The sequence below is a fragment of the Leopardus geoffroyi genome, chromosome E1 (genome assembly GCF_018350155.1).
Source record: "Leopardus geoffroyi isolate Oge1 chromosome E1, O.geoffroyi_Oge1_pat1.0, whole genome shotgun sequence".
NCBI lineage: Eukaryota > Metazoa > Chordata > Mammalia > Carnivora > Felidae > Leopardus > Leopardus geoffroyi.
In genome coordinates, this window is record NC_059330.1 from 45,991,013 (window position 1) to 46,017,992 (window position 26,980).

General features: G+C 53.4%; 2 protein-coding genes across 14 annotated transcripts in view; one reads left to right on the forward strand and one right to left on the reverse strand.

Moving 5' to 3' along the window:
* TANC2 (tetratricopeptide repeat, ankyrin repeat and coiled-coil containing 2) overlaps positions 1-9,847 on the forward strand; it is a 325,771-nt gene extending 315,924 nt beyond the window's left edge. For all 8 annotated transcript variants that reach the window (XM_045489387.1, XM_045489388.1, XM_045489389.1 and 5 more), the window contains 2 exons: positions 537-637; positions 2,232-9,847. In XM_045489387.1, coding sequence (XP_045345343.1) covers positions 537-637; positions 2,232-4,185 — 2,055 coding nt within the window. In that variant the 3' untranslated portion in view covers positions 4,186-9,847. The remainder of the gene's footprint in view (positions 1-536; positions 638-2,231) is intronic.
* A 1,772-nt stretch (positions 9,848-11,619) lies between these two features.
* LOC123603908 (transmembrane ascorbate-dependent reductase CYB561) lies at positions 11,620-25,427 on the reverse strand. Of its 6 annotated transcripts, none has more exons than XM_045489401.1 (7): positions 24,380-24,536; positions 23,265-23,540; positions 16,019-16,233; positions 14,976-15,074; positions 14,585-14,688; positions 13,946-14,103; positions 11,620-13,704 (listed from the first exon to the last, which is right to left on the reverse strand). In XM_045489401.1, the coding sequence occupies exons 3-7, from the start codon at positions 16,221-16,223 to the stop codon at positions 13,512-13,514; spliced, it is 759 nt and encodes a 252-aa protein (XP_045345357.1). In that variant the 5' UTR covers positions 16,224-16,233; positions 23,265-23,540; positions 24,380-24,536; the 3' UTR covers positions 11,620-13,511. The 6 variants fall into 6 exon arrangements, with proteins under 6 accessions (XP_045345357.1, XP_045345356.1, XP_045345358.1 ...); XM_045489400.1 differs by having other exon boundaries at positions 16,019-16,236; XM_045489402.1 differs by lacking the exons at positions 23,265-23,540; positions 24,380-24,536 and adding an exon at positions 25,379-25,427 and having other exon boundaries at positions 16,019-16,236.
* Between the last annotated feature and the right edge of the window lie 1,553 nt (positions 25,428-26,980).

Below are 26,980 nucleotides of genomic sequence, written 5' to 3' on the forward strand. Positions count from 1 at the left end.
GTCCCTACCCTATCTGGTCTCCCTACCCTATCTGGTCTCCATGGTCAGTGCGGTTCTCCTTTACGCAGACCTCATCCTGCTGGAGCTCACTCACCCGTTAGGAAGCCAAGGAATAGTGGGTGTGACAGGAAGCCGGGGGTAGGATGAACGCCTGCGTGAGGTACATGGATATGTTTGCCTCACACACACCGTGTAACAAGAGTCCCGGTTTCCAACTTCAGGAGCTTCACTGGGTTAACATCTGGCTTCTGGGCTAGAAAGAACTTCATTAGAACAGCAGAAAGAAGGCAAATTAAAAGTATCTTCATGCTTCCGGGCAGATAAATTCCCCGGGAGCTGTTGCAGGGCCACACAGGGCAAAGGTGAAGGAACTCCCAGTCTAGGCCACGTGGCTAGAGCCGTGCCAGGCATGTCGAGAATCCCAGGTGTTCCATCCATAAATGTCAAACAAATGTACCTGTAATCTGTTTTATTCCCAAATTGTCTATTTTTCATATCTCTTCAATGACTCATTTGCACACCTATTGTAATGACAGGATTTTGGAATGGCGGAGGAATTTGCTACTAAGGCCTTGGAGCTGAAACCGAAATCTTATGAAGCTTACTATGCGAGAGCAAGGGCCAAACGCAGCAGCAGGTGAGGAGAGAGAGAGAGAGGGTGAAAAGCAAGAGATCTCTGTTCCGAAAATCCGGCCAAAGCCATGTAGGCCGTCCTGGGACCTATGTACCCAAATGTGTCTATCCCTGAGGACTTTTAGGGCCAAGCTTTGGGGATGGCTCCCATAGCGCAGAGTTCCGCTTAAGACTGGCATGTCTTCAGGGCTGTGGAGCTCTAAAACATTTCACTTTGGGAGAAAAATGCCTTTGCGTTGTTGGAGAATGGCACCTTCTTCCAAGAAGCCTCTGCCGTATCTCAGTCACTTTTTAACCCCTAAAGCAGATAGCATAAAGAGACACTGGTGACTTAAGAAGAGGTCACATAAGCAAAACATCTTCCTGGCCCTTTTAGAGAAATAGGATGGGTCACTTACACCACAGGCTCCTCTTTCTTTTCCTAGAGGCATTTGAGGAGTCCCTGTGGTATTCAGTCTTCCTTCTGGGGCTCTCCTCAAGTCTGGTGGCATCAAACCTCCTCCTCACCTAAATCCCCACCACCACCACACCACACACTCATGGAGACAGGAGGTCCTTGCTGCCAGGATTGAGGGGGCCCAAGAGAAACTCCATCCCTCGTGTCCATCTGCTGTGGCTTGGCCAATGGGAAGGAAAGGCTCCAGAAAGACCTAGAACCAGCCATCACTGATCTTTGGATAACTTGTCACTGTCCTCGATGCTTCCTGCCCAGTGCCCTCCCCTTCTCCTTAACATGGCCTGGGAAAGAACTGCTTCAGGGTCAGGGTTGTGGCCAGGGGCTATATGGTCCTGAAAAACCAAATCCAGGTTAAGTCTCAGCAATGATGGTGGCAGAAATATTAGTCTTAACTAGCTGGGGTAACAGAGTCCTTACAGAAGCTTGACTATCAAATTCTCTTTTTCCCCAGATAATTCCTTCCCCACAAGGCCAGTTGCCCCTTTCCTGGGCGATCTTAATAGAGAGGATGGGAATATCTCTGAGAGTTCTTGTCCTCATCTGTAAATTAGAATCCGAGTTGCCTAGTCAGCAAGCGTCATACCTGCCCAGCTCTGATGTAGCAGAACAGAGGAGCAACAGTGCTGGGGTGCAAGGGGAAGAAAAGGGCGGAGGACAGTCTTCTGGCCTAGGACGGAACAGGCCTGAAATTCGGAGCCAAAATATCGAGAATATAAAGAAAAAATTATGCTGGATCAGCAAGATTCTTAAATATTGTAGTTAACTGTTTTGTTGCTAAGCTAATTGACAGTGACCCTGTAAATGACAACCCCACCCAACTCTGATACTGCCTGGTGTGCATTTGGGCACTAAGAGAATCTTCCTGAAGGGCCTGGCTGGACTGATGAAATGGGGCCATGTCTATACTAATCCCAGAGAGGCCAGAAGGAAGATGGAGGGTAAACGGGCTAAGGAAGCATTCTGGACTCTTCCAGAATGACAGCCTACCTGTTTCCTTCCTTACAAATCAAACAAAACCACCCCCCAGACCCCCACAGATGCCACCCCAGTTCTCTAAAATAGCGACCGTGGTCCTCAGCTCTTGGTGATTCCCGTTGATTCAGAATAACCCCAGTTCCTGTGTTTACATTTTGTCAAGCAGACAGTTTGCAGCAGCCTTAGAGGATCTGAACGAGGCCATCAAGCTGTGCCCAAACAACCGTGAGATCCAGAGGCTCCTGCTGCGCGTGGAGGAAGAGTGCCGACAGATGCAGCCGCCGCCGCCGCCGCCTCAGCAGCCGCCTCAGCCGCCGCTACCAGAAGAAACGGAACCCGAAGCACAGCACGAAGATGTATACTCTGTACAGGATATGTTCGAGGAGGAGTACCTGGAACAGGATGTTGAAAATGTCTCCATTGGCCTCCAGACCGAAGCTCGGCCCAGTCAGGGGCTCCCGATAATCCAGAGCCCGCCCTCCTCCCCAGCCCATCGGGACTCAGCCTACATCTCTAGCTCACCGCTCGGCTCGCATCAGGTCTTTGACTTCCGTTCCAGTAGTTCTGTAGGCTCTCCCACCAGACAGAGCTATCAGTCCACCTCACCCGCTCTTTCTCCAACTCACCAGAACTCTCATTACAGGCCCAGCCCACCACATACGTCCCCAGCCCACCAGAGCGGGTCTTACCGCTTTAGCCCCCCTCCCGTGGGAGGGCCAGGCAAGGACTATCCAAGCCCTCCTCCGTCCCCCCTCCGTAGAGGCCCTCAGTACCGGGCCAGCCCTCCAGCTGAAAGCATGAGTGTCTACAGATCCCAGTCGGGCTCACCCGTGCGCTATCAGCAAGAAACAAATGTTAGTCAGCTTCCTGGCAGACCAAAATCTCCATTATCCAAAATGGCCCAGCGGCCCTATCAGATGCCTCAGCTTCCTGTGGCAGTTCCCCAGCAAGGGCTCAGGCTACAGCCTGCCAAGGCCCAGATTGTGAGAAGCAACCAGCCCAGCTCAGCGGTTCATTCAAGCACCGTCCTCTCCACAGGGGCCTATGGCCAAGTAGCCCACTCAATGTCTAGTAAATACCAGTCTTCGCAAGGAGACATGGGAGTAAGTCAGAGCCGGTTGGTTTATCAAGGGTCAATTGGGGGGATTGTAGGGGATGGGAGGCCCGTGCAGCACGTCCAGGCCAGCCTGAGTGCAGGTGCCATCTGTCAGCATGGAGGGTTGGCCAAAGAAGACCTTCCACAGCGACCTTCCTCAGCATATCGAGGTGGTATGAGATACAGCCAGACACCACAGATTGGCCGTAGCCAGTCTGCATCCTATTACCCGGTCTGTCACTCAAAACTAGATCTGGAGCGCTCCTCCAGCCAACTAGGTTCCCCTGATGTGTCACATTTAATCAGAAGACCTATTAGTGTCAACCCTAATGAAATCAAGCCCCACCCACCAACTCCCAGGCCATTGCTGCACTCCCAAAGCGTAGGCCTGCGCTTCTCTCCATCTAGCAATAGTATCTCATCAGCCTCCAACCTCACTCCTACCTTCCGGCCATCTTCCTCGATTCAACAAATGGAGATCCCACTAAAACCGGCGTATGATAGGTCATGTGACGAGCTGTCACCGGTGTCTCCCACTCAGGGAGGTTACCCCAGTGAGCCCACCCGATCCAGGACCACACCATTCATGGGGATCATAGATAAAACAGCCCGGACTCAACAGTACCCCCACCTTCACCAGCAGAATCGGACCTGGGCCGTGTCATCCGTGGATACCGTTCTCAGTCCCACGTCTCCAGGCAACCTGCCTCAGCCTGAGTCCTTCAGTCCACCATCATCCATCAGCAACATTGCCTTTTATAACAAAACCAACAATGCACAGAATGGCCATTTGCTGGAGGACGATTATTACAGCCCCCATGGGATGCTGGCTAATGGGTCCCGCGGAGACCTCCTGGAGAGAGTCGGCCAGGCCTCCTCATACCCCGATGTGAAGGTGGCGCGGACCCTCCCTGTGGCTCAGGCATATCAGGACAACCTGTACCGGCAGCTGTCCCGGGACTCTCGACAAGGGCAGACATCCCCTATCAAACCAAAGAGACCATTTGTGGAGTCTAATGTTTAAAAGACGTTCGTTGGAGTGAGACCCATATGTTTTCACTGCACATCTTCAGGCTTGGTTTCCACATCTGAGGTAGTTCTCTGGCTTAATTTCTCATGCAGTTTCTGTGTGGTGTTTAGAGGTGGCAGCCCCGTGCTGGAGTTCTTTGCATGCAGCCGACTGGGAAGCTGGCCTCCCGTGAGCCAGGACTTCAGTTTCTCTCGTCTGTGCCCCAGCCACATGCTCTCTCCCTCTCTTCCGATGCCAGCGAGGAGATTGTTGTGCCGTGTGCTTTAACCCAGGGAGATCAGACACACTGGTCAGCTTTTTCCAGGAGACAATCGCTTTCACTGATGTTCTTGTTGTGTAAATGTCTTTCTCCTTTTTTACAAAAATAAGATGTTCTTGTTCGTTTTCTTCTAGGAACTTTAGAAAGAGTATGACGCCCCTTTGCCTTTGCATTCTTATCCAGTGTTATCCAAATAGCCAACCCCAGTGCATTCTTGTGCCATGGTGTCCTCCCCTGGACTGCCAGCTCCCTGCAGTCATCAGGTCTAGAATGTTCATTTAGATTATCGCTGGTCTTCCTACGGGGGCAAAAGGATCAAGGAGAAAGAGAAGAAACAGGTCGATTAAATTAGAAGAAAAAAAATATATATATATATATAATTATTTGAAATGTCACTATGTTGATTTTTCAAGAAGCATTTTATGAATATTTAAAGAACAACTAGCCCTTTAAATAGTTCACCCAGCCAAGGAAATTGGATGAGAATCATGGATATTTTTAAATAATCCACTGAGAGTTATCCTTTAGGTTTTTAGCCAACAATTAACTATTAAAAGCTATTGATTTTCCATGGTGGGGGGGGGGATACATAAATACATAGAAAGAGAGAGGAAGAAAGACTGTTCTGGATTCTCAGAAAAAGGCTATAGAAAATCTCTTGTCTTGGCGAAGTCTACTTTTTAAGTCCTGGTACATCACTGAGCATCATATCTCATAAAAGCAAACTCTTCGCCAAAGTTTGGTACAATAGTCCTGTCGGGTCTTCACCTGGAGCCACATTGTGTTCTACTGGCCCTCTTTCTTTTAAACCCACATGGTACCGTGAAGAAATTGGTTCTTTGAGAAGCAAATTGAATTCTCTTGGGGCTGTAAGACTTTATTCCTGGAGTTTGCACCCAGGACTGTTGCACCCCATGCCAGGTGTCGTCTGATTCTGTTTCAAGATCTATAGTTTCATTATCTGTTTACTCTAGGGATTGTTTCTTCGTTTCTTTCTCTAGGTAGGAGGGTTTGGGGAGTGATCTTTGAAAACCAGGCACAGTGAAGTGTTTCAGGGAGCAGACAGACCCCTTTCAGCCCTGGGTGGGGGAACATGAGATAGATAGCAGGTCCTCTGATGCAGTTACCCTCCACACTTCTTCTGTGTCTTGAGGTCGTTTGCTGACCTGTCCTTTGCGTGACTGAGGCCAGCACAAGATGGACAGCAAGAACACTGAAACCAAAGCCTTAGCACAGGCCTGGTACTGACTGCGCATCAGCTCTTAGAACTGAAGAAGCTGAACAACAGAGAATCAGTTCTCTGTTAACTACGAATCATTCTGCTCTTGTGAGTAAAGAAAGGGCTATAGGAAGGGCTGTTTCCTGAATAAAAATCCAGATGTGACCAGACCTGTTTGTCATAGTAAGTGTCCTCTGAAAGTATCACTAAGACCTGGGGAGCATGCAGCTGAGATCAGAAACATTTCTCTACCAATTTAGATTCTGCCAAATAGACGGACCCCTCAGCCCCCAAGCCCGACACAGGCCAGGACTTGTCTCGGGGCCAGCTCAAGACCCAGAATCTTCCCACTCTCAGATGCCCAGGGACTGTCTCCTACTCAGACCAGGGTGGGCGCCAGTGTCTTGTCCCTTCCCTTCCCTTCCCCCTCTCTTGCTTCCATCTAGAAGGGGAAGCGTAGAGCTGTAGCATCAGCCTGCAGCCAGGAGCCCAGCTCCCGCTTTGTCCAGGTCTCAGCCCTACAGGGCCCTTCGCATCTCACCCCTCCCTGCCCACCTCTCACTGAGGAGCTGCTGCTACATTCTGAAAGATGTCCGTGTCTGTGAGGAAAGTGCCCCTGTGTGTCTGGAATGCCACACACACCACCTGCACTCAGCTGTCTAGGTGAGCGAGCAGCTTCTGCACCTCCCAGACATGCCACTGATGCCACTTGTCCCCAGGGTCTCTCTCGCTTTCCTGGACAAACCGGAGGTTTAGGGTCTATGCCTTATTGGGCAAAACACTTAAAACAGTCAAAATGCCATTCTTTTTTAGCCATTATAAGAGGGAGTGAATGTCACTACTGGGCGCCGGTTGAGTTTGACTAGAAAATGCCTACTGGACCTGATTGGGGGCAGGAGACCATTTTTCCTTGCTCAGCTGACTGCCCATGCCCTGTTGTGCTACTTCACTGCCATGGGATGATCTTAGTACTGTATCCCGGAGACGCCCTCTCCCCCAGCAGCACTCACTGAGTCCGTGTCTGGCTTCTGGTGGGGGAAGTTTTTCAGATGAAACTGGTTAAGTTCCAGTCACCCAATTCACACACCCTGAAATGGAGACAGTGGTAACAAACTTTAGCCTCTAGGTTTCTCACCAAATTGTACGTTTGTGTTCACCCAGAATTCTTGCACTAATGGGTTTCCATCACATCATGTCTATAAATGGGTGCACTTTACTGTTTGAATTTGTAACTCTGATAAATACTGGATATTTAAGTGTGCGTAATGTCTTCATTAGAAAATAGCAGAACCGCTCTTGTCTTTTAGTGTATCTTTCAAGGGAAAAAAAAGGAAAAAAAGGAAAGAAATCAAGCAGTGGATCACAACATTTATAGCACAAGAAATAACTGTTGTATATAAGCATCAAAAGGATTAAGAATTTTTAAATACAAAAAATATTTGCAGTGATTTTAAAGTGCTTTTCCAGCAATTTTCTTAGGGACTCCTGAGACATGGTTACTTTATTTACTGGATCAGTAAGGCACACAATTAACAATTAAAAATTAATGTTTATTTACAAAGTAAAGGGAAAACCTGTGTAACATGAGAATTTGGCATGGACAAAATGGAGACCATTTTGTATCTGCTGTTGTATCTTGTCCGGGTTGCAGACGTGCACTATTAAAGCCCCAAATTAATAGAGCACAAACCCTTCTTGTTCCTCTCCCACGTGCCCCTCTTTCTAGATGTGTTTAACTTAAACTCGAAGGCTCAGGAAAATTCCACTAATTAGAATCATGTACAGTACCCCAGGTCGTTGTCCAGAGATACAAGTTTGCTAATTTAGTTAAGCCTGGATTATTAAACACTTTTCCTAAATTATTGTAAACAGAACAGCCTAGAGAAAGGTATTCTCAGTCCTTATATTGTATAGTTGTTTATGAACCCCTCTCTAAATATTGGTATTTTTATATCCCAGAGATGTACCCAATAGAAAAATTAACCAGTATCTAATTTAATATCCATAAGTATTTTCCTTAGATTTTAGTCATATACAGTGGGTTATGTAGACGTCACCTTGCTTCAACCATATTCTACCACTAGGTGTCACTGTGGCTCTGCACCAGGCTCGTCTGGTGGCAAAGACCGGCAGCGCGTCCTCTGGAGGGGCTGCTTCCAGGGCAGCAGGCAGGCCCAGAGGGTTCAGGAAGGAGGGGACAAAGACCTGGAAAGGGGTCTTCACGCATCCGTGCCAGTCGTGGCAAGATAAGCTCTTTGACCGCTACCTGCTTTGGACCTTCAGCCAGGCAGAGGCCCGGAGAATGTTGACTAGAACTCCCTTCCTCTGATGGCCGGGTGGGTATGAGGAAGTCTCCTTTACTCCCCATAAGCTCCCCTCTCAGTTCCTCTTGGCCTCCAACTTGTACAACTCCAGAGATGTCACAGGTGGGTGGTTTGGTTCAAAAATAGTTATTTTTCTACTGCAGAAATGCCTTGGACAAAACCAGTTGCTCACTGAACCTTTGCCACAAAATGGAACAGGCTCCCCAGGGGGCAGGGTGTCCCCTCCCTGTCCCAGCCTCTCCCACCCTGTCTGTCTGTCCTTGGGCTGCCCACTTCTCACGAAGCCAACTTGCAAAGGCAGCCTGCTGCTGCTTCCACACCAAGGCCTGTGCCGCCCCGTTGCGCGCACGTTGGGAGGTGTGGCATTTTCTCCTTTTCCTCTAGGAATTCCAGACTGACCATCTACCATGACTAACAACAATGAACAAAAAGGGCTTAGGGGTAAGAGCTACCTACAAAGACGTGTCATGGAAACCTTCACCATGCAATGCCTTGAACTCAGCTCTGGCTGCTCCCAAGAAAAGGTGGCTGGCTGGGGGCCTGGACACAAGCACAATGGGAATGGTGGAGCCACTGTGCAGAGCTACTTGAATAATCACTGGGTCTTCATCAACTCCTTTTATAACACAGACCACTCAAGGGCTGAAGTGTTGGTAACCTGCATTTCGGTGTCCAATGCCTCACAGCTGCTGAACCACCCTGAGATGCTTGTGGCCACGTGATGGCCACAGTCAGAGCTTTGAAAGTCAGTACCAAATGAATGCGTAATTGGACACCAAAAATCAAGTGTTACTTTCATGTTTCCTCACCCATACCATCTCACTTCTTCCTGCTGACTCTGATAATCTCCACTAAGCTGACCTGTCGGGTTTTTAGCTGAATGCATATAGATGCAGGCCAGCATCACTCTTGTTTTTCAGACAGACCTACTCTGTGGACAGGAAGGAGCCTAGCTGCTTTGTTTTTGTAGCACTTACTGGCTGGAGTTTTCTTTTGCCTAATCGCTAACCAGAACACCTGGTTAGGGGGACGCCACTCGATCCCTTCGGTCCCCAGGACCAGACAGAGAGTTAATTCTGGAAAATTTAGTACTTGAATGTACCTGCCTTATTGTGTACCAGCTTACTGGAAAAAAAGATAGAAAAGCCGGCTCCAGATCTCTCCTCCATTCACAGGTTATTTTGGAAATCCTGTAAGTTACACTTCCTGTTCTAGTTTATTTTTGTTTTTGTTTTTTCCTTTGGCTGATTCCTGCTGAGTGGGGCCAGTTCCTCCTCAGGCTCAGGGCAGGTGCCATTCTCAGGCATGGCCTCCTTTCCATCCAGCGCAGCATCTCCGTCTCTGTTCTGTCTCCTCCAAATCCAAGATGATTTTAATTAGTACAGACATGTACAGTCTACAATTAAAGAGTGATTTGTACTAATATGATTTTGATTCTTCCTCCTCTTTGCTGTCCTTTCAAGACACTTGCTGGAAAAAGCTTTAATGCACTTAGTTTTCCTTTAGGTTTTCTATGACTCAGATGTAAAGGACTTTCTCTGTACAGTATATTATCCAATGCATGTTTGTTCTCTCTCCCGATATATTGAACACCACACAGTTGTGAACTCGTGCAGTGGGGATGTCCCGCACCCCACAGAGGCATCTAGCCCCCTGTGTATAAGGAAAGACATTTTCCTTTGCTGTACTTGCTTGAGCAGTTGTATTGTCTGTACATGTGAGCTGTGTGAGGTAGATGTGAAAAGGTAAATGAATGCATTCTCCTGCCCATGTGTACAGATCGCCATCCGTACAATGAACCGTATGTATGAAAGCAAATGTACTTATTTATAAAGGGTAACACTTGGAAAAACACGGTGTTGTGGTGCTTTCTCCTTACGTTACGATACCTGCCCGGGGGGCTGACTCAGGCTCCCCCTCACTGAGGCCTGCTGTGCCGAGGAGCCCTCCCCCAGGGACACGACTTTGGCAGGTTAAGACAGAGGCCACATTCCTGATGATTTGGTTGGCCTCTTGTGGAACAAGCAAAGTCACCCCTTTGGGCTCGTATTCACTCAGCGAAGTGACTGAGCACCTCCTCGGAGTTGGGACAGCGCTGTAGGCGCTCGAGAGACCTGTGGCTAAGAAAAGACGGTTCTAAGGGCCTTTCAGTGAAGGCTGGCAGCGCCCGCTGAGAAAGAGAGGCTTTTTCTTTGGTGAGTTTCTCTCCAGCCAAACCAAGGGAGCACCGAGCTCTTCTTGTTTCATTGTAGTAGCTGAGGCCCGCACCCCTGTCTTGCTGCCTGAAGCGGGCTGCGGTGGGAGCCCGAGGTGAGGGGACAGCCCCAGCTAGAGTCCTTGAGGCTAACTCCGTCAGGGCTGCTTCCAGTGGCTTCATCTTCTCTTCAGAAATCTGGCCAGAATTTGCCATCCTCACCATCTGGAGAGCTAGACGGCTGCATCGTAAATGGAGAGGCTGCGGGTTTCCTGCCCGGCTGGTACCTCTCTGTCTACTGCAGGGACAAGCAAGGGAAGAGACCGCTTCCTCTAGACACCACGTTGTGCTGAACAAACATCCCTGTTGCATAACCACATCCATTTCCCCCAAACAGAGCCGGGGTAGCAGGAAAACTCCGGGCACGCAGTCACGCACCCTAGATGCCAGAGTGGCCTTCAGAGAGGAGAGGAGAGGACTCCGGAAGCAACCACCTGCATGGTCTGAAAACTTTGGGACTCGGGGGGGTTCCAAACCCAGTAAGGTGAGGGCCTCCTGAGGAGGTGAAGGAGAGGAGATGCGTGTCTAGAGGGAGAGGCGTGACCTTCGTGTCTGGGATCATTTGAATATTCACAAACACAAAGACCCTTGATCCAGAAGTGAGCACAAGAGCCGGAAGCGAGACAGCCTGCAGACGGGCCAGCTGCTTCTCCCCGCACACTGAGAGCCAGCTGTGATCTTGACTGAGCGATCAGCTTGGGACATGTATCACGCCACGTGCTTTGCATGCTTTTAAGCAAATGAAGTTTTGCACAGAAGCCTTGATTCGGGAGAAAGATTCTACAGATGCAGAAAGCAAAGACCTCTGGAGAAGTAAATGTTAGGAAGGACTCCTGTTCCCCAAGGATTACTCCTCAGAGGATTTGCTGCAGGGGTCCCTTTAACTAGTGTTTTGTTTTAGGTGACGGGAGCGCAGTGTATCCCAGCGTGAGATCCAGCCCAACTTCATATAAACACATCTCCTGCCTGGGTCTTAGGAACTGCTCTCAAGTGGAATCCCACCTCGTTCCCAAAGCTTTGCTCCTCTCCTTAAGGAATAAAGAGATCTCTTTTAAAAGGTAAAAAGTCGAGTGACTGCTAGGGAAAACTTCTTGCCGAGGCCCTTACCACGCTCCACCCTCCAGGCCACTGTCTCTGGGTTGGGAAAAGGGTTTCTCTAACCATGAGGAAGAGCCTCCCGCTCTGGCTCCAGAGACTGAACAGCCCCTGGGCCGTGACAGAGATCACGAATCGCTTTACCTTCTGTGCCCAGCGTAGGGGGAGGGGAGGTTCAGTTTCTGTCGAGTCTGGTAGAACTAACTTCACATGTCTGATGCCGCTAAAAGCACTGGCCCCTTTTTTGCCAGGGTGAATGAAGAGAACAGGCCAGAGATCAGCTGTAGACATTTATTGAATCATCTGTTGCACCGACACTACATTGTACTTCACAGACAACTGGCCACAGGCAAAGTAAAATAAACCACAATGGATCAGCTTCCAGGGGGCCTCCTTAATCATCCAACATACACGTTGGCAAACAGACCAGTTTACAGATTTTTACTGCAAATTTAAGGTTCCGTTTCTCTAAGTGGCATTCTGGGGCGGGGGAGGGGAGGGCGTGGGTAGATACGCAGTTGTACTTTGGTAGTTTGTCCAAGCAGGAGTCTCTCCACCTGTAAAATACCTGGCTATTCAGCGTGAGCCAGGTGGTGAAAGAATTGACGGAGCCCCTTCCTGGCGGAGCACGCGGTGTAGCCTCCAGACAAGCTGCGGCGGAGGCAGGGAGGCCGGGACAGGGAGGCCGGGAGAGGCTCCGAGGGGCCTGGGCAGCCCTGCTGGGGAGGACTCCGGACCTGCAGGCACCTGCTGGGAGAACTGGCGTTGTTGCCTAAGGCAGGGCCTGTGGCAAAGTGGAGGGTTAGAAATCTGAGCATCAGAAGCGGCCAGCCCCTTTCTCTAAGGCAGCGGTTAGGTGAGAAAAAGGCGACCATCTACAGAACAGTAGCCGGGCTTAGAAACCTCATTCATTTCTTCACTTAAGTAAGCTGTGTCTGTCTCAAACTGTCATGTTCCTCAAAGCCCAGAAAATGAGAAAACAAGAAGAGAGCATTCCCCAAGTCCCAGAAGCACAAGGTCAATGCTCTGATCACGTTACTTCCAGACTGAATCCAAAGAGTGACTCAGGCGGCAGCATAACACACTTACACAGCTGGGGGGAATTAACCCAATTCCAACTCCGTCCCAACCTCCTGCAAAGATGGGCCCAGGTAAGGGGATGAGGCTTTCCTCCTGGACAGAAGCAGGCGGCCCTGCCTTCCCCACTGAAAGGGAAAGGGGGCAACAGGGCAGTTTTTTGTTTAAAAACAAAAACAAAAACAAGACGTATGCCCTCGGCCTCGAGTCAGAGCCAGCCTGTGAGGGCAGGGACACCGGGGGCACTGGTGGCCCGGGCCCCTGCAGGGAGTGGCCAGCCCACCACCCAGCCCGCCAGTGCGAGGGGCCACCTCCTTCCCCTTCTCTCAGCCGCCAAGTACAGTTTGTCTCAGTCCTGTGCCCTGTCCCTCTCCCAGCACAGCATCTTGGGGCTGAGGACTGAAGAGAGGGGAGGCCAAGAGCACAGCTGGGCCAAAGCCACATCTCCAGAGCTTCCCAGGGGCCAGTCCCTCCCCTCTCCTGGGGAACCTCGCTCCGAATACCAACATATTTTACACATAATATCACTTGCTCTACTGCCAAAGACTGGGCCCATTCACACCACCGTGTTATTCAGACTAGCGAGACTCCTGGTTTGAATTCAGTGTTACATAAAGCAAGTCTTGGCCTTGCCAGGCCAGTCGCTAAGCCCCAGTTTATCCCGCAGCTTTGTGTTCTCTGCAGCCACTGGACGCGGCCCAGCATCCGCTGCCTCAAGGGGAGAGCCACCCTGCATCTCCTTCAGGGATCTATGCCTTTGTGACCAGGACTGACCACCCAAAACTCTACCCAAAGCTTCTTGATTTGAGGGGGTGACAGTGACAACAGGGGCAGGGATCTGTGCATGACTAACAGGACTCTAAAGCAGCAGCAAGGAGAAGAAAGTAGAGGAGGTCAGGCCCTAAACCCCAGAAATCAGCGCTCGAGGGGAGACGCTGCCCCCACGGTCCCTACCCACACTGCCGAGCCCTCCCCGAGAGCCACCCGGCCTAAAGACGGCCTCGACGGCACGGCAAAGACGCCTATCAGAACCTCCCGGAACTGAGGAGGCCAGCCGCAGCCAGACCCTCCCTGTGGGACAAGGGCAGGCCGTCACTGGGAGCTGGGGCTGTCGCCCTCGGTCAGCGTCTTGAAGTCCATGGAGAGAGCTTGTTCCTCCGCCTGGGGTGGCCGTTTCCAGTCAGCGCGAGTCAAAATGTAGAGCACGGTCACGCCAAAGCCGGCCAGCAGCAAGCCCAGCATGTTGGCCAGGACGCCCTCAGGCTCAAACGTGCTATACTTGGCCCTGCAGGGTTTGGGTGGAAGGGAGAAGCCACCCGAGGGGTCACGGTCAGGCCCAAATGCCATTCACACCAAGGCCAGAAAGCTGGCGTGGTATTCCAATCCCAGCCCCACCCGTGCCCCGCCCGGAGAGGAAAACCGCTGCTTCGCTAACTCCACAAGAAGCTGCCTCAGAAGGCAGAGGCCCAGAGAAGCAGAGGGCAGGGCTCCGTCTCCCGAGGCCCGTGGTGGCACAGGACACTCACCCAAGTTTAAACAGCAGCGCCTCCTTCAGGCCCAGCAGGGCTGTGCCCACAGCGAGCAGGAAGATGGTGGCGCCAAAGAAGATGTGCTGCGGGCGGTAGCGGCTCCGCAGAGAAAATGAAGCTCCAGGGAACAGGAAGAAGCCAAAGCCCACGAGCCACTACAAGGAAAGGCGGGGTGGTGCCGGAGACTGAGCCGGCCGCCGTCTGAGCCACCCGAGGTCACCCCACGTAGGCCGTGTCCACACGCAGTCTGGGAACCCCTCCATCCACCGCTTGGCTTTCTTCATCTCAAGAGCAGGGGTGGGGGGAGCAGTAAACGCTTTTGGGAAAGGTCCTGGCCCCGGCACTCGAGGCCTATCTCGGTTCATCGCGCTCGAACGCTTGGAAGCCCGGGTCCGTGGCCAGACACATGTGCCGCGTCAGCTGGAAGGCGGCCTGGGTCTGAGGCACCCTCGCCTGGGAGATCCTGGCTTTCGTACCCACTTGGGGATCCGAAAGCAGCATCCAACTGTGCTAAAGCACCTCCTTCACTCTCAGGCACACGCCCGGGAAAGCGGGCCCTTCTGTGGCACAGGCGGCCCCGCCGTGGCCTCGTGCACCCCCGCCCCCGCCCCACCGCCGCGGCGCGGAACCGCCCACCTGCACGAAGTAGAGAACAAACGCGAGGATGCCACACCAGCTGTGCAGGCTGTACAGGTCAGCATAGCCCTTCTTCCTGTGGTAGTCGAACACCGCCACCAGGCCTGGACCGGAGAGAGGGGCCGTGTGAGGACAGGGCTGGTGGGGAGGGGAGCGGGTGAGGTGACCCAAGGGAAACCCAACCAGCCGGGACTTCTGGGATCTGGTCCCGGCTTGAGGGCTGCCAGCACCCAGCGTCCCAGCCGGGGATGCCTGGGGGGGTGGGGGATCGCGGGAGGGATGGGGACGGGACCACAACAGAACCGGCGTGGAGACCAGACGTGTCAAGCGGTGACCCCCCCAAGTTAGAAGCAGAGGCGGGGGAAAGGGAAAGCCGTGCCCAGGAACTCACCCACCAGGGCGATGATGAACGCGAAGACGTGTAGCAGCCCGTGCAGGACTTTGGTTGTGCGTTTGGTCTCGTTCCTGAAGACACGGTAAACCAGCAGGGCTTTGAGGGAGTGAGAAAGGGAAGGTCAGGCCCGCCTGCCAAGGCAGCGAGGAGATGCAGCTTGGCTGGCAGAGGTGATCTGCACCAAGGGCTTGGCAAGGCACCCCAGCCACAGGCAGTAGGACAGGAAACAGACTCCGGGGGGCCTCGCGGGGGCCCTCGGGTAGGTGGGCCCTCGGGTAGGTGGGCCCTAGTGCCCCTGCTGCCACCACTTTCTTATCAAGTGTCCCGTGTATTCTGGGCTGTGTCCTCGGTTCGTCATGCAGTCACGCTGAGGTGTCACCAAGCTTCTGAGTTCACCTCTTAGCTCTGATGGTCCTCAAATAGTGAGCAGATACTCACTACCTTCCGCAACCAGGTTCCCTAGGTGGGGAACCCGATTCCCAAGCTAATCCCCCTCACAGGGCTGAGCCGGACAGGGCCAGGTGGCACGGGGAATGCCTCTTAGGAATCTGCTGCTGGGGAATGGCTGTCACCAGGACCGCCCCTAGGAAGAATGGGTCAAACAGATCCAGATCCAGCTTTCCTGTTACCAGAGCAGGCCACACAGAAGGCAGGGTGGGGGGCAGGCACAGCCTCACTCCTGCCCCAGAGAGGAGCTGCAGCTCTGCCAAGTCCACCATTCCCCCAACACATACACACATGCACATGCACACACACGCGCGCACACACGCACACTCACCGTTTTTCTTCCAACTTCAAACCACCCCTGCAGAAGCCAGCCTCAGCTCACAGCCCAGCCCCTGGGCTGCTTGCTCTACACGCACACCCTTGGATGCTCCACAAACCTCAGGCCCCTAGATTTGGATGCCTGGTGTTCCCAGGCCCCAAGCCAGCTTCCTTCCTGTATTTTCTAGAATCTTAGATGTGTCTAAGTGCAGCAGACCCCAGGGATGAGAGGGTTCCTGCAAACCGCCGCTCTCAGGAGCAAGGGTGGGACTCACCATCTCCCTGCAGGAAGATCAGGCCTATGACCATGCAGAGGGGATGCACGTTGAACTGCAGGACGCCCTGCCAGGCGATGCCGCCCCTGTACAGACCGAGCCAGGCACCGGTCGTGGCCACCGCGATCAGGCCCAGCAGCTGGGAGAAAGCTACGTAGTAAGGCAGCGCCCTGGGGGTGGCCGCCAGGCCTGTGTGGCTCTCCATGCTGAGGCAGCTGCTGGAGGGAAAACAGCAAAGCTCAGAGTGGCCCACAGCTTCCAGAGGCCACGTCCCGGCCTCCCGATGTCCGCTGCCCCCTTCCACCCACCTCTCCCGGCCCCTGTGCTACAGCAGTGCTTCCATCCCTTCCCGAGATTCAAGTACAGCTCAGCAGAGGTGCCCCGCTTCCCCCAGAGACAGACAGGCCAGCACCTGGCTGTGAGATACAGTGAAGGTGCAAGTGAAGGTCCTCCAGATTCAGAGGCGGGGGGACGTGCCTGTGCCTTGCATTCTGTTTCCCAAGGCCCTGGCTTTTCTCAGGTGGGGCTCACAGAGGAGGTTCAGAGAAGTGAGAAAATCCCTTGAAGGTACAAAGTTAGTCACGGTTTGTCTTCCAGATGGGTCACAAGTACGTCCAGAGAGAACGAGAAAGCTGACATCCCTGCACCCATGCACCCAGCTTGTGGCCGTGTGGCCGACAGAAGGAGAAATCCTGCCCTCCCCAGGAGCCTGGGTGCAGCCCCCGCAGCTGCCCCCATGCTCTGACCCTGCTTTGCCTGAAGACGACGTGGGGAACAGGAGCAGCCCCACAGCCTGCTCCCCCTGCCACAACTTCCTCCCCCCACACTCAGGGCCCACCGGGTCTGCACCCCTACTCAGGACAGGGAGTAGCACCTTGGCATTCAGAGCCCATGGGGTGTTTCATACACATCACTTAATTCATAGCCATCCTATATGGGACAGTAAAGCAGGTAGTTACTGTCCCTATGCCACAGATAAGAAAGTGGCAGTTCCAGGAGGCTTGGGAAAGTCTTGCTCAGGGGTCTGTGCATGTGTGCCTGTGTGTGCACCTGCATGCGTGTGTACGTGTGTGCATGTGTTTGTGTGTGTGGTAAGCGCATTTCCTGGCTCCTCTGCCCAGTGCACCCCCGTGTTAGCCTCCCCCAGTGTCAGGATGGCCTTCACGCAAGCTCTTCACCCTGAATCGGATAGTTCTCCAGACCCGGAGCCCAGGCCTGGCCCACACGCCCAGTCAGGAGAGGCAGCCAGGGCACGAGGCCGGTGATGAACAAGGATGGCCTCCTCCATCTGTCTGCCTCGGTGCTGCAGGGTCCCGAGCCCAGAGAAAGAGGTTCTCTGCCCGCAGTGTCCTGGGCTTTCCAAGCAGCAGTGGAAACATTCCAGAGAATGACAGAGGCGCAGAGACATGGCCTAATGGGTTCTGGGTCTCCCTCTAACACCCGGCGCTTGCTGTCTCTCTCCACCCTGTACCGCTCAAGAACGAGTGTCCAGTCGGCCCGGTCTTCTACTAGTAATTGGGGAGGTCTCTTTTTACCCCCCGATTCTCTCTGCCACATCTGACAAATTTTGGCAACTTCACCATTAAAAAAAGTTGGGGGCAGTGGCGAGTGTTACTAATACATACTCCCTACAGTAAAATACAGATTAACATAAAAAGGGAAAAAATTACAAGTAATCAGCATTTTCATGTGTGTCCTTACATCCTTTTTTTCTACAAACATATACATTCTTTTATAAAAACAGAGACATACCGATTTCTAACCTGCTTTTCTACCTTAACAGTAGATCCTGTGTATCTTTTCCTGTCCATGAATATACATTCACATCATTGTCTCAATGACAACACAAGACTGCACCATACAGCTGTTCCACACTTTAACCAAACCCCAATCCCAACTGTTCAACATTTAGCTAGCTTCCAGTTTTTCACTAAATAAACCACACCATGCGATCACCTTTGCACATGTGTCTCATTAATTCCTAAATGGAGAAATGGAATCCTGCAGCAAGGCTATGTTCTCGTTTAGGTTTTTGACATTTTATCAAATGATCTTCCAAACACACTCCCATAGCAGGTGGGAACACCTGTTTCCAGAAGCCCTGGCAGACAATGAATCCCTATTTCTGAGACTCTTGCCACCGTCCATATCTGTCACCTTTACCCAAGGCAACTCCTACATCTAGGGCCAGTTCTGTCCTCTCCCCCAAATACAAACCCCATTTCTAGCTACCCACCACACATCTCTACCAACATCAACAAACACTTCAAACTCCTCCGCACATCCCCAGTCAATTCATCTGCCCATCGTCGTCATAACCGAATCCAATCCTGACCTCGTGCAGGTGGCCACTGCGGCTGTCCTCCTGGTCCCGACGCTGACACCTCTACAGACAGGCCACCGAATCCTCGGGGTTCTCCCCCAGGGTCCCCACCATCACTTCCCTCCTGGCCATCTTCATTGCCACCACCCCAGCCAGAGCATGGAGCTTCCACCCCAATCTCTGTACCCCTTCTAACCCGCCAGACCTGCCAGGGACAAGGACGAGGACAAGGCCAGTTCCCCAACTCATGTTGTCCCACCTTGTGCAAACGGGGGCGGCTGCCAGTGAAATGGCAACACTTGTAACACGATCCTAACTCAGTTTCCATCTGCAGCCCCGCATCATTCTCACCAAGTCCACTCAGCTTCCCTGGCTTTCACAACACTCTGCCTCACTCCCTGCGCCTCTCTTCCGGCTCCCTGCCACTCACCCTCCCCTCCATCCACCTGCCCCACAACCTGAAAGGGACATTTCTTTCTTCTCTGTCCCCACCTCTGCATCCCCAACGCTGGCCTGGAGCCCACTTACCCCGTCGGCAGTCTGCCTGCCTGCCACGAAGCTCGCCTGTGCCTGTCTGCTGTCGTGCCTCCTCCGAGGAACGCGTCCTACTCTTCCTTGGGTCTCCTGGGGATCTATTCCTCTGCCCTAACTCTAACAGGAAAAATCTACCGGAGAGAGGCTGTCCTCGGGTCACTTGTTCTCCGTCCTCCCCGCCTTTATTAGATTTATCCCCAGAGAGCCCGGGGCACAGTCAGAATCTGATTAGCTCTGAATCAGGAAGAACAGAAGGAACGTGCTCTGCTGCTGGCAGACCTGCCACAGCTTCTCCCTGCCCAGCAGAATAACCAACGACAGCAGAGGGAGCTCAGGGCCGCAAAGGGGATCGTCGCCCCTGTATCTCGGAGCTGCTCTGTGGCCGGGCAAGCCAGAGCCAGCATGTTTCCCTCCCGGCCAGTCTCCTAAGGAGGCAGACGGAAACCAGAGCAAGGTTCTCTTCAGGGCTGTGATGTTATGACTTGTAAGAAATATATAGGATGGGGGCACCCGGGTGGCTTAGTCGGTTAAGCTTCTGATTTCAGCTCAGGTCCTGATCTCACAGTCTGTGGGTTCGAGCCCCGTGTCCGGCTCTGTGCCGACAGCTGAGAGCCTGGAGCCTGCTTCGGATTCTGCGTCTCCCTCTCCCTCTGCCCCTCCCCCCTCTGTGCTCCTTGTGCTCTCTCTCTCAAAAAATAAACATTTAAAAACTTAAATATATATATTTATTAAGTTAAATATATATATTAATATATATTAATTTATATTAAATTAAATATATATATGATGGAGCTCCTAAAACTTCTAAAGCTCCTAAAATTTCCCAAGAAAGCCCTAATGCTGTCTTCTGTTATGTTACTGAGCCCCCTAGATAACCTGTAGATGGGGGGAGGGGGTTGGGTGGCAGGGGAACTATGTGACCGAAGGCTGTACCTTTGAGTTCCACCCCTCAACCTCTAAGGAGGGAGAAGACAGCAGATTTGTTCAATCACCAATGGCCAATGATCTAATCACCCCTGTCTCTGTGCTGAAGCCTCCATTAAAATTCAAAAGGAGCTTCCAGGGGGGAGGACGGCTACCCTAGTTCCCTGGGGATAGAGGCTCCTGTGCTCTGGACCCTTCCGGACCTCGCCCTACCTACCTCTTCAATCTGGCTGTTCCTGAGTCACATCCTTTTGTCATAAACCTAATAAGTAAAATAACTCTCTGAGCTCTGTGAGCTGCTCTAGCAAATTAACTGAACCTGAGGAGAAGGCCATGGGAACCTCTTATCTACAGCAGGTGGGTCGGAAGCACAGGTGCCAACCTGGGTTTGCGACTGGCCTCTGAAGTGGGGCAGTCTCGTGGGCCTGAGCCCTTAACCTGCCATCTCCAGGTAGACAGTGTCAGGATGGAGTTAAATTGTAGGACCTCAGTCAGTGTCTGCTGTGAACTAGGGAAGCAGCTGGTGGCACTGAAAAGAAATCACACTTTGGAGCAGTGAGGTGACCACACGGGGGGCTCTGCCGCTCTGCATTGTACACTTCCACCCTGAACTCCCCAGGAAGGCAGACTGCTGATGCCGTCTGCGGGTGCCCGCTCGTGCTGGGGGGATGCCAGGGGCCTCACAGCAGACTGTTTGTTCTCCATATCTATGAGTCTCTTACGTTCTGTCCCCCTCCCTGTTCTTACATTATTTTTGTTTCCCTTCCCTTATGATCATCAGCATTCTTTCACGGAACCTTCACCATACAACCATGGTGAGAGGAGTGCTGTCCCAAATCAATGCGTGAGCACACTGGGGCTCAAAGAGGATAAATGACATGCCCCAAGTTACCAGCAGCAAATAGCTGCTCATTTGTTCATCGAGCCCCTGCCGTGTGCTGGCAAATACTGCTGGACACCGGAGCTATACAGATCAGACTTGATCCCTGCCTTCAAGGAGCTTACAGACAAGTTACACAGCAGATGCAGATTTTCTTAGTAAAGGGTAGTAAGAATTCAAGCCACAAGTTCAACTCAGGCCGCCAAGAGCACTTTCCACTATACGCACGGAAGACAGTTTTCCCCACCTTAATACCTTGAGGTGGCACTCCCTGAACAGCTGGCTGTCTGGTGGCAGTGTGGCTTTGCCGAGAATCTAGGGTGGAGCTCTCATGCTTTCCAAATACTGAACCCAATCAAGGATCCAAATGGGCATATGCCAAAGAAGTCGCTTTGAAACATAGCTCCAAGGAGGTCTCTCCCTATCCCAGGCCAGTCCTCCTGTACCCCTCACCCCTCAGGAAACCATGCTCCTAAGGCGGTTTAAGCCCACCACAGCAACAAGCACCAGTGTTCCCTGGGAGCTCTCCTGGGAGCGAAGGAAGCAGGACGGGAACAGGTAGTTAAGAGAGACGGGGTGGCAGGAGGATGAGCCAGCTGCTCCATGAGATCTTCCTGTCAGCTGCTCCAAAGGCAGCTCACCTGCCCCACCTGTCCTAGGGAACTAAGCATCCGGGTAATGAGGCAACCAGGAGGAAGCCACAGATAAAGGATGACCTTTGGAACTATGGAGGACCAATCCATCTCCCCCACCCTCCCTTCCAATTTGATGGTGATTTCAGCCCAAGTATGAGGGATGCAGGAAAGCTCACACCAAGCAAGACCATCCTGCCTCGGGCAGGTCTGTCTGTGCCTTGCCTACAGGTGACCCCGCAGTCCAGAAGTTCCGAGTGTGAAAGATCCAGATTCCTTCAGCAATGGCATTCACCTGTTGCCTATTCGGTTCAAGTCACTGGCAACCTATCTTTGTGCAAGGAGGGGCTGCTTCCAATTGCTGAAGAGAGACCGCATCCTGCTGACTCTGGCTGGAATCCGACCCATCCACAAACACATTTTGCATGTGCAAACTTTGAAAGCAGTTGAGATTCACTCCCTAGCAAGCAAATGCCTTTGAATCAGGCCCCTTCATTTCCCAAACCAGACAGTGAGAACACTCTCTTCCCTGCCAGCTGGGTTGGCCCCCAGAACCCCGGGCCTCCTTTGTTCCCAGAGCAGAAGTGTGGGGGGCAGCATCAAGGGCCTTGAAGCTGCCACTCTCCACCCCAAAGTTCCCCTCTGCCGGGCAGACCAGAGTTATGGAAGCAGAGGAGGCTCTGATATCCCTCAGAGCCCCTTACACAGCCAGCCTCCTTCCTGTCAGAGCACAAGACGGGAGTGACAGCTCTGGCAGCTTCTGGAACTTTGGGCTGAGACAGTCACCCCTCCCCTCCCACACCAACTTGCAGTCAGACTCCACTTAATGTCATCAAAAAGGGACAGGAGATACCCGCAGGGGTTGAACGTGCTGAGAATCACTCTCCTCATGCCCACAGTTTTGTTAAAAGGCCACCAGGCCTAATCTCATTATGAGGACCAGACACTGCCCATGTCCTAGAGCCTGGAGGCAGGCAGCCTGGCCTGGCTGCAGCCCTCCTTGGCCACAGCAGGGTTTTAATTGGGTTAGGCAAGATTATATTGGGGACAGAGGTTACATCTTTTCTAAGATCTAACCAACCCTCCCTCCCCCCCATTGAAGGGATGACTCAATTGCCCTAGAATGCCCTAGAATGTGATGGAAGAGAAAGCAAAGTGAAGGTTGAGCTGTCAGGCAGGGCCCCAAGTAGCCCGCAGGAAGAAAGCAAAGCCTGGTTCTCCATTAGGTACAGTGGGCTTGGTGCCAGGGTTTCCAATACTTGTAGGGACCCACAAAAAATGTTATGATCTGCTAAAATCAGAAGGAGAGACAAACTTAGTGCTGAAGAAAATGTTTTAATTTTTAATCTGGCCTGGATTATACTTGTCTTTATACCAACACAATTGTAAAATATAGGTTTTTTTTTTAATTGTTGTAAAATATAGGGTTTTTTAAAAATTGGTATTATTTTTAGTGGAAGAAGGGTCCCAGCAAGGCAAAAGTGCCTACGACCCATGAATGCAACTCTGGTCAAACGGATGTGTTTTTAAAGCCAGCCCCTCTGCATCTGACTCTGTGGTCCTGGTCAAGCCAAGTCCCCTCTCTGAGCCTGCTTCCTCATCCACAAGATAGGGGATATCGATAGTCCCCTATCGATAGTCCCATCTCATTACTCACTGGCCTGGCAAAAAATAAGTGGGATAAATATGTAATAGCGGTTAGCAAAGTGCCTGCCACATGGTAGATAATCAGATAACAGTCTGACAAAAACTAAATCTGGTCCTAATAGCACCTTGGGAAGAGTAAGGTGAAGAGTCACACACATCAGAAGTTGTTGACACAAGAGGTTTGGGGCCACAGAGAGCCAGATGGCAGCACTACCCCCTCTCATAAATCCACACTCCCCTCTGTCCACTCTCCGTCCCCCACTGGGCAGAAAACCCTGGATCTGGGGCAGCTTTCTCCACCAATACCTTCTGGTGCTGCTGAAGCACACACCGCCTTAGCAGAAGCCCAGCTCTGCGGGCCCAGGGAAGGCGGCCAGGGCGGGAGCGGTGGGGCAGGCAGGCTCCACCTCCAAGTCCGGGAGGCTCCTCCTGCGTGGGGTGGGGTGGCAGCAGCCCTCTCTCTATGTGGGTCTCACTTTGGCACTTACGAATTTTCTCTCGGTATTTTCTGCCTCAAACCCAATTTCAGAAGAGAAATCAAGGTATCTAAGATGTGGCAAAGCTTTGGGATTTCTTCATTTGCTGTGAAAACAAAGGAATAGAATCCAGACATCCTGAGACGAGCTTCATTTAATGAGATTCAGAAAATCCCCAAAGACTGCCAAGTTCCGGGGTATGACGGAAGAGAGGCCACCTCGAGGAGAAAAGCTGGGGACAGGGTCTCCTTCTCTGTGGAGCCCTGGGGGAAAGAGCAGGCAGAGAGTGGAGGTGGTCCTGCCATCACCTAGGTGTCAAAGGCAGCAGGGGACCCCTTCCTCCGCTCAGTTCTGCACCCCCTGTCCCCACAGCTCAGGGGCCTACCAGACCCAATCCAACGAGCCAGGATTTCCCAAACGAGGAACTCCTACCCTCACACCACTAAGCTGCGGATGTTCCAGAACAAGGAAGGGATCTCCTAGCTAGCCATTTCACCCCCAAGAGGAGAGAGGCGAAGCTGAGGGAGGGCCCGCCACCAGTTGGGTCCGTTTCAGGTTTCAAAAGAACAGTCGTGGCAAATGGTGGTTGATCCACATCTACCCCAGCTCGTTTCTAGAACGTGGCAAAATATCAGCCGTGAGCCCACTGACAAGCGTGGGGTCACCTGCCGCTCGGTTCTAACTTCCGCAGACTGGCACGGAGGCTGAACCAGGGCCAGAGGCCGGCAGCTCCAGCAAGGAGCACGGCCAGCTCTTTCACCTCCGGCCCAGCCGCGTGGGGCTCGGGAGCAGCTGAGGTGAGGTGAGCGGCGGGTGCGGTGGCGGAGGAGGGACGCACGGCGGCTCGGCGCGGGGGGCGGGCCCATCCCGCTGCGGGCGCACCTGGGCCCCCTCCCCGACTCCGCGCGGGGGCTCGGCTCGCACCCACCCGCCCGGGCCGCCTACCTGGCCGGGCGCCGGGCCCGGAGCTCGTCCCCGCCGCGCAGCGCCCCACCGCGGACCCACAGGCGAGCTCCCCACGCCGCGCCCCGGCCGCTCAGCCGGTTCCGGCGGCCGCGCCCGCCGCGGAGCTACGGCGTCTCCATGGCGACAGGGCTGCGGGTGGGGCGCAAGGCGGGCGGCGCGGCGGGGGTCACGCTGAGGGCAGGGGGCGCCGGAAGTGCTTCCCTCACGTCCCCGCGCTTACTGCAGGGCCCGGCCGCCACTGATGCCCAGGTGAATGGACGCGGCCCCGCCAGGTCCCGGACCCCGACCTTGATGCCGCGTGACAGGACTGCGGCGCAGGGCGATGAGGGGTGACAGCCGCGGCCACCGTGACCCCGGCCTTCTGGACCCGAGCTCGGGTAACCTCCGAAATCCGGGCCTCGCGACCCAGCCTACGGGAACCCCGCGTTCAGGGACGCGAGGGGGTCTGCGACCCCGTGGGTGTGGCGGCCTCCTGCCCAGGCCTGACGCGGAGGCCGCGGGCGCGGCGGGGGGGCGCTGCGGAGTGGGGACCGGGACCCGGGAGGGGGACTGAGCCCGGGAGACGACGGAAGGGGCTGCAGGCCGGGAGAGCAGCGGCCGGGCCTCGGACTGGGGTTCGCGCTTCCAGATTCCCTCCCTCCCCCTCTTCACTCCCACCACCTTCCCCTCCCCCTCGCCCCGCCCCGGGCTCAGGTGGCCACTAGGTGTCAGACACGGCCCGGGCCTGGGCCCACGCTGCAGCTTCTGCAGCGCTGGGGGAACACACCTTCTTCCTCCCTGCCCCGAGGGAGATGTCACCTTACCGGAAGACTGGACTCACCACTTCCCCAGTACCACCCTCCCGAGACACACACACACACACACACACACACACACACGGTGACTTTTCCTGCCCCCCCCCCCCCCCCCCGCTTTCTCAGGGGGCTTTGTCTGAGACTGACTACCCACCCCCAGGCAAACCAGCCTAAGGATAAATACCAGTTCTCACCAGCCGAAGGCCTAGACCTTGCCAGCGGCAGCCTCGCCTGTCCCAACAGCTAAGAGAGGAGGATGCCAAGGCCAAGGCTAGGGGCCAGCCCCTACCGCAGCCCCTGTTCAGGAAATGCTGTGGGTAGATAACAAGTCCAGCTCAGACTTCTTACAAGCTCAGAACAAAAGGTTCTTTCCTGTCAGATGCCTGGCAAGACTTACCAAGAGACTGGGGGTAGGAGGGAAATGGGGTTTCCTCCCCTGGAGATGTAAAAGAGATACCCCTCCCCCACATCGTGGCTCCCCCTCTCCCTCCCTCTACCTCCCACACTGTGGGCTTCCCATGGGCAGTGTCCAGAGGCTCCTGGAGGACCCTGGCCAAGTGGGGCCTCGGAGATCTAATACCCCCTTACAGAGACAACATACTCTCAGGCACATAGCAAAACACCCAAGGGTGCCCACTGCCCTGGGCACACCTAATAATGGGGCAAACACAGCAGGTCCCACCCCTCAGAGTGACCAAGCTTAAACCTGCCACAGCATAAATTTGTTTCGAGTAACTTTCCAGTTGGAGGGAATTAATGGACATTTTAAATTAAGAAACAGCTTCCTTAGCGTGCCAACAGGCAAACAGCAGGCAACAAATGCTCTGTGTGTTAAATGTGGAACTGAGCCATTTCCCATTGTTTAGCCTGTATATCTGGGCTTAGAGGAGGAGAACTGGAGTGGGCAGGGTGGCACAGAGGAGCAGAGCCTGCTGGGAACTCTGTGATTTGAGTGCTGAGCTTCCCAGTATAAGGCTTTCAGCCCCTTCCAAAGCTGGGAGAGATGCCTGCTGAGGCAGGAAGGGGCCCCTTGGGTCCTTCTTCCCCCTGCCCCCATGGTCCATGGCCCTGGGCTGCGGCATTTCCCTCTCAGAAGGGAGAGCATACCCTGCCAGCAGCGTTCTCAGAGGTCTGCTTAAAGTGGGGAAGGGGTGGAGGTGGTGCTCTGAGTGACATAAGGTGTCTCCATGGGGAGCAACCACACAGGGACTTAGCTCTAGGGGCTCATGGCTCCTCTCAACCCTTTTAAAGAGCAGATGATCCCACCAAACTGCTGTCAAGCACCAGAATCCCCAACCCAGGATGGCAGACATCCCCCCCCACTCCCTGCTGTCCCCACACCCCCTGCTGCTGAGACTGCCGCCACAGAAGCTAGAGAAGCTTCCACCCTACAGCTGGGGGCAGAGGTGGGTAAGAGCAGGCTGGCAGAGCAGCACAAAGGCCCCTTCTTGAGGACTGAGGATGCAGTCCAGGGCATGCTGCATGCAATCCCGTCCCTGCCGGCATTCACAAAGCCACCACCAGACTCACCAGATTCACTCCCACCTCAACTTTGGAGTGCCCCAATCATCACTTGGCCCATTCTTTCAAATCTCAACTCCTAAGACAGGCCTTCCCTAACCATCTGATCCAGCAGCTGGAGTTGAGGTTGTGATGTAGGGAGACTTTGTGTTAAGTGTGTCCGTGACAGCTCTGGGAAACCACACCTGGCGTTCACCTTGTTCTTTGGCCAAAAGCATTTAAAGAGCAGGAAGAACCAAGACAGTGAGAATACCTCATGAATAGG

Excerpts from the sequence above, each read along its gene's own strand:
- LOC123603908 (XM_045489402.1), bottom strand. The coding sequence starts at position 16,223 with ATGGAGAGCCACACAGGCCTGGCGGCCACCCCCAGGGCGCTGCCTTAC. Across the intron at positions 15,075-16,018 it reads GATCTTCCTGCAGGGAGATG|CCCTGCTGGTTTACCGTGTC; the intron begins GTGAGTCCCACC and ends ACTCCCTCAAAG. Across the intron at positions 13,705-13,945 it reads GCGCTGCTGTTTAAACTTGG|GGCCAAGTATAGCACGTTTG; the intron begins GTGAGTGTCCTG and ends CAAACCCTGCAG.